Below are 9,892 nucleotides of genomic sequence, written 5' to 3'. Positions count from 1 at the left end.
AAATATCTTTATATATAAATATTTAAACAATTTTTGTGTCAAATTTTTCTGCACATGCATTTGAATATAAATTTCTCAGATTTTAAATCTGTTATTTTACCTTAATTTTAATTAAAAAATATTTTAAAACCTGCTGATTACGTATAGCAGGGATGGCGAACCAATGGCACGCGCGCCATTTATGGCACACTGCACAATATCTTGGGCACGTCACCGATCACAATTGTTATTGCACTATGAATTGTTATTACACAAATGTTATTACATTATGAAGCATATGTAACAATTAAATTAAAATTCACAAAAACAAACAAAATAATAAACAATAATTAATAATAAAAGCAATTAATGCTAAAAAAACAATTAATAACCATAAAAAAACAAGCTAACAATAAATAACTAGCAAAAAGAAAATCAACAGTCCTGCTTAAACTAATATCTTACAACCTAATATAAGTTATTTGTCATCTAATCTGCAACAACAGAAGTCCCACTGATGCTACTTTAGCACGTTCACGCCGGGGTGACCCACCGGTGGGTCACGCTAGATTTTCTCATCTTGGCAGATCACCGGAGTAGAAACTGGTAACAATAAATTTCATTTTTTAGTTTTTTTCCGGGAATAATAAAAATCCATAACTACCAATTGTTTTTAACGGATGCAATTTTTATATTGAGTTGCTTCTTTGCCGTGATAAATTTCCTTACAGCGAATTGTTATTGTTGAGAATGGATTAACTCCTCCCGAATATTATCTAATATTGAAATAGTTCTTCTACCAGTATTTTGTCTTTTCCCGTAACAGTATTTTTACTTTTACCGGCGTGAACTTATTAAGTTGAATTGCGCGTATAACTGAGACATTGCAAAATATATATTTTTTTCAGTGTAAATAAAGAGTTCTGCATTTATGATGAAATAGTATTTAGTATTATTATTTTCCCAATAATCATGAAGTCAAAATTATTTGACGGCACGTCTGTGACTTCATTAAACAATTTTTTAGAAAGAATGGCACGTTGGTGCATAAAGGTTCGCCACCCTTGACCTATAGTATAATTAAATTTCAATATAAAGCATGGCAACTGTTGGTAGTTTTAAAGTTTATATATTTTCTTGGCAAACTTCAGTTTTTGACGGTTTAAACCTGTATTATACCCTTGTCATGTCAAAAACCCAACCCTGATTTGAAATCAGCAATGTGAAAGTATTTAAAATCTATTTTAAAATCTCCCGCAATAGAAAAAAATTGTTTTCCTGTGTTATTTAAATATGTGATTCAACTTTGAGTGTAGTAATAATATGGATTTAAAAATATAAGGACTTTTAAAACCATGTAGAAATGTTTTGTAATAATTCACTAAAAATGACTTGGAATTTCTGATGAAATAGACATAAATAAAGTACGATTGACGATTGAATGCACGATTCGAGGCTCGTTAGTTGTAATATCTTTATTAAATGTTTTGGGATTCTAAAAATCCTGTGAAAATCAGCAGTAGTCTACCAAAAAAAGATACAAGCATCACTTATATTTTATGATTAATTCGGTAAAAGCAGAGCTAGCCGAAAAGTGATAACTCAAATCTTAATCTAACTTGAGTTATCACTTTTGTAGAAATGTGTTGTAATAATTCATGAATAATAACTCTGCATTTATGATGAAATTGGCATAAACAAGTACATCAAAAATTTAATGCATGATTCGAAGTTCGTTAGTCGTAATATTTATTAAATGTTATGGGATTTTAAATCACGTCAAAATCAGCTGTAATCTAACAAAAAAAAAAAACAAATTATGCAATTATCACAAGTAATATCAGTGGATTTGAGAATTTGATTCTATCAGTTCACAGAAGATTACACACTTTTAAGAGATGCATTAAAAATTTTTTTAAAAGAAAATTTTTTATTTCCAGCAATTTTCAACCATCTGTATTATGAGGAGTTATAAAGTTTCTTAGTATATTATGCGTTGTAGTGTGAAATTTTTTTTATTTATCAGAACTGGAGTCACCTTACTGTTGAGAAAAAGTATTTATAATTATTAAAGATAACTTTTGATGTAAATTATCAAATCATCTGATCATTATCATATTCCAATATAAATGTTTTCAAACTTAGCGAATTAGAAAAGTTAGCTTTCACTTTGTTAGCATTGTGTGTAAATTATACTAAAACTTTTTTTAATTTAAAATGCTAAGACTATTTAATGAAAATTAGTAGTGTGAAGTGTCGTGCATAGGGGGGGGGAGGAATTAAAACAACCGGCTTGCTAACTTTCTATTTTATTGTAAACAACATGACTATAGTTAGTGCTCAGCACATTCACAAACATAACATATAAAACACATATGAAGAAGAAGAAAATAAGGAGCTCTACATGGCAGGCTTTCTACCTTTCGTTCACACTCTCTCACTGTCTCTGAGTTTTTTTCTAGTTCCTCGCTAGGGGGCGTTGCTAGTTCCATTTTCTCCACAATAGTATGTTCATTAAAGTTTCAGAACCACTTTTCACCTCACTAAAAAAAAGTGCTGGAATTTCTCTGCTGCATCCCTGCCAATAAGAGTTAAATGATATTAAGACTCTGCAAAATTAATTTATTTTCTCATTTCAAAGCTATGTTCTTCTGAAAAAAATTTTATTGTCTTTTTTATGTTTATAGTTGCTACATGAAAGTTCAGAGAAACTTGCTGAATTTCGTGCATCACCATATGGAGAAGTCTGTGAATTAGCTTTGGATTTTACGTTAGAGGCTGGGGAAATGTATGTTGACTACTATTTGCCTCCTCTAGGTGATGAAAGTAAGAATACTGTTTGCAGCAGGGTTTAAGCTGAGTCTAAAACTTCATTAGCAAAAAAGCTAAAATCTGTAAAAAAGTTTTAGCAAAATGCTAAAATGCCATTAGGCTAATAAAATTACTTTATATCAAACAAGTACTGTAAGTTATCTGACAAAGAATAGCTTAATGTACAAGAATATCAAAAAGAATACCTATAACAAAACAAAAAAACACATTTATTATTTATCAAAACATTTTGGTTTATAATTAACAATCTTCCTTTCTTTCATGTTTGCCCATTTTACAAATGCTTCTTGAAAGTTAAATGCACTTTCAGGGCCCTCAATATTAATCATTAACAAATTGTTTACATGGTTGATTAACAACCTGTTTCGAATATTAGTTTTAATCAAATTAAGGCAGCTGAAGCCCCTTTCACAGTCAACAGTGTGCATTGGTATTGTTGCACAATACTCTATAACAGAGTTTAATAAAATCCTTTAGCAAAAATGCGAAAATGCTTTGTTGAATTTTAGCATTTTTGAGGGGTCTTTTCGCATTTTGCGAAAAAAGCTACCGTAGCGGAAACCCTGGTTTGCAGTCATATAAATTTTTGACCTTCTAATGCCAAGGTTTCTATGGGGCCTGTAATTGTTAGGAAGTTTAATTTCTTCGAAAAATAAGCCTCATTTTTTAATATTTAACCAGGCATGCCCTCATTTAAACCACTTGATTTTACTTTTTTTTAATATTTTAATATAAATAAATATTTTTAATGAAATTGTTTATTTGAATTGAAAATATTTTTATCCAATATTTATATTCTTAAAATTGCAATGTTTTTTTAAGTTTTATTTCATACTGTTGAACAAATAGAAAGGAAAAGGGGAAAAAAAACAGAGTGCTGTTAATAATGGAGTGTAATTTTTGAAATCATAAATTAGCATTTGTAGGTAAAATAATTTGCTATTTTATTGTCAATAAATAAATAAATATTTCAATCATGCACATTTAGTTTTATGTCTATTTAGGTATATGCTTTTAAAATCTATTAAATACCTTGTCCATTTTTTTAAAAAAATAGTGATAAAATATTTGTGCTGCCAAGAACTATTTTTAATTATTTTTCTACTTTAAATGAATTTCTCTTTATTTGGTATCTATCTTACAAATCTCAAGGGGTTCAATAGAAATAACTTTCCTTTATTTCACGACTAGTTTCTAATAAGTATTTAATAATATGAAATGAATTTAGTTCAAAGTATTTCAGTCTTAGCATTGTTTTTAATAATATGAATTATCATTCTTGCTCCATAGGCCATTATATACCTAGATATTGAATTTATATACAGTCGGAACTTCTATTTAACGAACTTCTATTTTGCGAATTTCTCTATTTTACAAATTTTTCCAAGGAACAAAGAACATTTTTGAAATTTCTTCGTTAAATAACTTCCAAACAGCGAAGTGAATTTTCTATTTAATTAACTTTTCTTTGAAATCCACTTTCCCTATTTCCGAAAACATTTTTAACGCATTTTATGGGGGAAATGACTTTGAACTGATTTTTGAAGCCAATTTTAGAGAAAGCAGTAAAATTCCTTTCCCTTTTTGTTTGCATTTCAAACAAAAAACTCAGACTAAATTAACGTATTTTATTAATAGCCATTAAACTTAAGAACGCACGTGGTAATGTATGTTTAAAATTACTTTTATAATAAATGCAGCTGTAATTTTATGCATAATTTACCTTATTATAAGGGTTGCCTGCACTAAGGATTTCTAATTATTAGCCAACTATGTAAAGTCATCGCTAATTTTTGAAAGTCTTCGCCAAATGCAAATCTTAGAAACAAATTATTTTACATTTTCTTTCCAGTGGAAAAAAATAATTCTCTAGCACTTTCACTAAAACACAACTTTATTTACCAAATTTAAGATTTTATCGCATTTGGCGAGGTGGTGAGTGATAAGCACGGGCTGGTTTTTATTAATAAAAGCATTGTTTTTTCATAATTATTTTTCTTTTGAACATTAATTGTATAAAATTAAATTTTGTATATTACACTTGTTTAAGGCTTGTTACGGAAAAAATATAATTCTTTTTGTTTATTACCGAAATTTAGTGAAACATTAATTAAATATCTATACATTATCTGAATGAAAGTTCTAAGTTACATTTTTATAAGTGCTTTCTCTAGGCTGTCATATTTCTTCAGAAATCATTTTATCGATGTTTTTTTAATGGAGAATCTAACCACCATCTAAGTTATAGAAGATGAACCTGCCATTCTGGTTAGGATGCTGAGGTTAATAAAAATAATGAATATCACTGTGGCCCAGTATTTCAGGGAGATGAAGTTAAATAAATCACAATTGTTCTCTAAAGAGAAAAAATGTATTTCAATAATGTAATTATTAGTATGTAATGTATTAGTATGTAGTAGTATTGTAATGTATAAAAATGAAAAATGTATATATGCTGAATACCTTCAGAAAGATTTATTTTAATCTCTATCTTGGATCTTTAAGGAATTTAAATCTTATAATTCAGGAAAAATGTTTTTATTTGTCTGAAATATTAAGGGAAACATATACCCAATGACCCATCCTCCTGGCAATGACTTCCACACTACGATAAGAATAGTTTTCTTTATTTATTAAAATTTTTTGCTAAGTATATTTATTTAGATTCTGCCGTATTTACTGTGAAATTATGTAATAGTGTCTATTTTCTAAAATCCGCCAAGAATGAATGTTTATTAAACTTAAGAAATGTGGTCACTACAGATTCTATGTGGTTTAATTAATCATAAATTATATTTATTTCAATTATTTTATTTATATTATAAATTATATTTTATTTGGTACTAATATGTTTAAGGGGTGCACCAAACTATTATTGATGACAATGATGCTTAATTAATTGTAGTGTAAGTAGTGTAATAAGTTTTTATGGGCTTAGAAATGAAATATGTTGTATAAAATATTGTTTGTTTACAGGGCCTGAGAAACTTTTTGGTGATCGAGGCAAAGAACCTGTTTGGAAAAGAACAGAGTTGTTAAAGAATCGGATGAAGGAAAGACTGTACAAGCATTCATTATTAAAAATGCAAATGATGAGGTTAAAAATTAAGTGTTTTATAGTCCAAATTTATCATACAAATTTAGTAAGTAATCTTCATCTTATTTTTATACAAACATATGATGACTGTCTCAGAGTTTAAAATTCCTCTTTCAAATTTATTTTAACTTATAGGGTATAAAAAAATATAAAAAATACAGTCAGACCTCGATATAAGGTCATCCGCATATAGGGTCACCCCGCATATAAAGTTTGGGCTCACTGAATGGGAATTCTTTGTTACAGATTATCGGATATATGGTCAAGTTTTAAAAATTGTTATCACTTATAAGGTCATTTTTATCTGAGGCAAGGGGAGCTTTTTTCTAACAAAAGCCTGTTTAACTTTTATACAAGGCAATTACCCCTCTCGAGTTCTATGAAAATGTTGCAACCAACGGACAAGCTACAATTTCTGAAATTGTTTCACAGTGATCCTGAGACTGTAGCTGTAACCCAAGCAGAAGTCTTCAATAGAATAAATGTCATACGAATTTTTTTTACAAACCATGAGGAAGCTGAGGAACATTTTGAGAAGTTACAAAATCTAGAAAAAATTGTACGAAAAATGAAAACGAAAACGAGGCAGACCTGCATAAATTATTTATTTTAAATATGGCAAGATGTAATGTATGTATGCACACTTTGAGAAAATTTGTAAACAGCTATATTTTAAATAAAATTTTTTTAAAAATCTAGCTTTCTTTAATTCTTTACTAATTCTGTTAAAATTTATTGACTTAAATATTTAATTTATGGCTGATTGTTTTCGTTTCGTTTGTATTACCATTTTTAAAAAATCCTCATGTGTACTATTTACGTGCTTAGTTACGAACTGCTAATGAATCGGTTAAAAGGTCACTTTTGCAATGTCCCTTAGGGTGACCTTATATCGAGGTCTGACTGTATATAGAAACTTCATACTTATGTGCAATTAACATTGTGTTGGAAATCAAATTTTTTACTTTAGACCCAATGACTTATTTTAAAGGTCTTTTTTAGCCCTACTTAAATGCAATTGTCTGAACAATTCCTATAATTAAATTTTAATCTATGCTAATATATTGCGTTTTGATTATTTATTGCATTTTTGTTTTAAAAAATACATTGATTTAATTTCAATTATACACAGATTATTTTTGATTTTAAAAAATGTTCCTACATTGATTTAACTTCAGTTATTACACAGATTATTTATGTATTTTTATTATTTTTTCCCAACAACTTCTTATTAATAAATTCTTTTCTTTTTTTCTTTAAATATTGCCTAGCAAATTATCTTAGTCTTATTTTTCCTTTCAGTCAAGTTTATAGTTCTGACAATTTATTATTTCTAATCAGAGATGACATTATTTAAATCATCTGATTTAATCCTATGAGCTGCAGATTGTGCTGTCCTAATTTAAATGAAATTGTATGTTTCTTGTGTATTTTCGACTGAAAATAATCGGGGGTCTGTTCAGAAGAAATTTGGGTCCGTTAGCGGACCCTTCACAGAATAATATATCTTTTAATCAGACCCTTCACAAATTTGTTTATCTTTATTATTTTGTTAATCGAATAAACCCTTCCCAAGGGAGGGGGGGAGAAAGACTGATGTAAACGGACTAAGCTTCGTTTTCAGCAGACGCTTCTTTTATTCGTCCACAATTAATATTCTGCTTTCAGCAATATAGGCTAAATACCAAATATTTGTATGTTGCATCTCTAATTTAGTAGCAGCAATTGCTGTTCATTTTTGAAAATGTAATTTTTTTTAATGATAATTTTACTGTGTAGAGCATAATCTTGTATCTGTCTTTACAATTTAAAAACTCCTTGAAAAAGTTTTTTGCAATAACAGGATCCTACTTGCACAAAAGCAGGACCCTGGTTGAAAGATGTGACTTAATGTTTATTTTATATTCACAAATTACGAGTAATTTTTTCGCAATCTTACAAAAACAGGACCTTTCACGAAATGTCTGGACAGACCCCTGATAATGAATTTGTATTACCTGATTAATATTTCATTCGCTTAAAAGATAGGCAAACTGGAAACAACATGTCTCAAGCGCTTCAAAAATAGGCACTAATTTCCAAGACTTGCCAGACCTGAATGCAAAGTAACAAAAGTAGTTTAAAATAAAAACATAAAGTTGCCAACAAAAAATTGAAAAGTGAAGGTGAGAAAACAGAACTAGAAAAACCACAGTAGTGGAGAGAGGGAAAAAGAGACAAAAAACCAGTACTAAAAGAAAACACAAATATTTCTAATTCAAAATAGAAAAAACTTCTTTGAAAAAAATTCTCTAAAAAGCAGCAGAAATTTCAGAAAAAAGTAGCAATAAAGAAAAAGAAAATATGACCACCGAAGCCGACGTCTTCAGGGGGTACCGGCCCCGGTAGCCATAAAAACAAAACCATTTCTAATTGAGGGAGAAGCAAATGCTTAAATTAACTCCCTCAGTACCCCTTTGTAGTGCCTACCATATATGGGCCCTTGCTCTTTTACTATTCCCACTGTGCATTTTTTATAAACACTTTGAAAATTATCAGAAGTCTTCGTTGCAAAACGACTCTTTAATACATATTTATTCACACTTTGCTTGTGTATAAAAACTCTTATGTTTAATTGCCAATTTCATTAACTTATAATCATTTTTATAAAAAATTCTCCAAAGATTTCCTTTGCTAAAAATATATTTTCATAGAAAATGTTATCAGTTAGGCTTTCTTTCACAGCAAAACCTTATTACGAATGCATTCCGACATTCAAAGTAGAGAACAATCATTTGATCAGTTTGCTAAATAATAAAGAAACCTTTATACACTTTATTTATAAAATTTTGTTATAAATTATTATTTATTTTAAATGTATGTTATAATTTCTTATAGGATAACACTACAAACAGCAATTCCCTCATTGAATGATGCGTTATTATCTTCATATATTTTAGATGAACATGCTCTAATCTTTTTATTTATTACCCAGTGTGTGTTTATAAAATTCAATACTCTCATGTCATTTCATTATTATAAAAGTGATGAATATCTCTCGCTATGTTTTTTGTTGTTTTATCATCAGTAGGAATATATTTCTGAAATATCCTAAAGTAAATATTTTCTTCATATATGCATAAATGTATTGAACTATTTACAAAATTTAAAATTAAAGAATTATAAATTTATTGTTTATAATGAACAGAGCTTAGAGGCTAAGAGAGTGGTTAAAATATTTTGAAAACGTTTTCGAAAGCCTCAAATAGTTAAATGAATTCTTTTTTTTAATCAAATAAATTTTTTTTTTTTTAAATATCATATTTTTGTGCAATAACTTTATTTTAAGTAATGTTTTTTTTACAAATAAAATATTTAGTATTTTCATCAACAAAGGCCAACCTGCAATTTTTATTAATACAATTCATAATTTCTTTCTGATTGCTAATAAGATGATAAAAGCCACCAATAAAGTGGGGTTGTCATAGTTATGAGTATCAATTATTTTATTAAATATTTCCATGTTTGTTTTGATTGTTAGATTTCAACTATTTATTTTTTCCTCTCTTCTAGTAGCAACTATGTGTTAAAAAAATTACATTAGTTTTAAATTAATTTGCACCACAATTACAGTAACATTTGCAGTTTTTTCCCTCCAAAATAGTTTTATTTTTTAATTTTTTTTTTACACGGGTTTGTTGCGTTTTTAAAAAGTGCTTATTTTTGATTTTCGTTTTTTGAAAGCCCTTAAAAGTGCTTTTTTCCATGAGTTTTTCTAAAAAGTGCTTAATTTTTCCTTTTCCAAAATGTGATATTTTTCTTTACAATATGGATTTTCACCACAAATTATGCAAATAGACATTGTCCTATTCAACGTTTTCACAATTAATTCAAACCCAATCTATTACGGCTTACCGCCGTTTTTTAGCGTATGAAAACACCATTTGTTTTACATGTTTGATGAAATACTTGCGGGTCATCACTGGCGTATACTGAGCTTGATTC

General features: G+C 28.4%; 1 protein-coding gene across 2 annotated transcripts in view; it reads right to left on the bottom strand.

Moving 5' to 3' along the window:
- Nucleotides 1-2,272: 2,272 nt before the first annotated feature.
- Nucleotides 2,273-9,892, bottom strand: part of LOC107451465 (saccharopine dehydrogenase-like oxidoreductase) — a 50,260-nt gene continuing 42,640 nt past the window's right edge. The window contains exons 13-14 of one of the 2 annotated variants that reach the window (XR_011636759.1): nt 7,906-8,002; nt 2,273-2,557 (exon numbers count right to left, since the gene is read on the bottom strand). Coding sequence is in view for 1 of the 2 variants with exons in the window: in XM_043044457.2 (XP_042900391.1) it covers nt 2,523-2,557 (35 nt within the window). In the remaining variant the exon portion in view is untranslated. The remainder of the gene's footprint in view (nt 2,558-7,905; nt 8,003-9,892) is intronic. The other variant, XM_043044457.2, reaches the window with a different exon arrangement.

The sequence above is a fragment of the Parasteatoda tepidariorum genome, chromosome 5 (assembly GCF_043381705.1).
Source record: "Parasteatoda tepidariorum isolate YZ-2023 chromosome 5, CAS_Ptep_4.0, whole genome shotgun sequence".
In the NCBI taxonomy this organism is placed as follows: domain Eukaryota; kingdom Metazoa; phylum Arthropoda; class Arachnida; order Araneae; family Theridiidae; genus Parasteatoda; species Parasteatoda tepidariorum.
The sequence above is the reverse complement of the archived record's forward strand: the minus strand, read 5'-3'. Positions and strand labels throughout refer to the sequence as shown.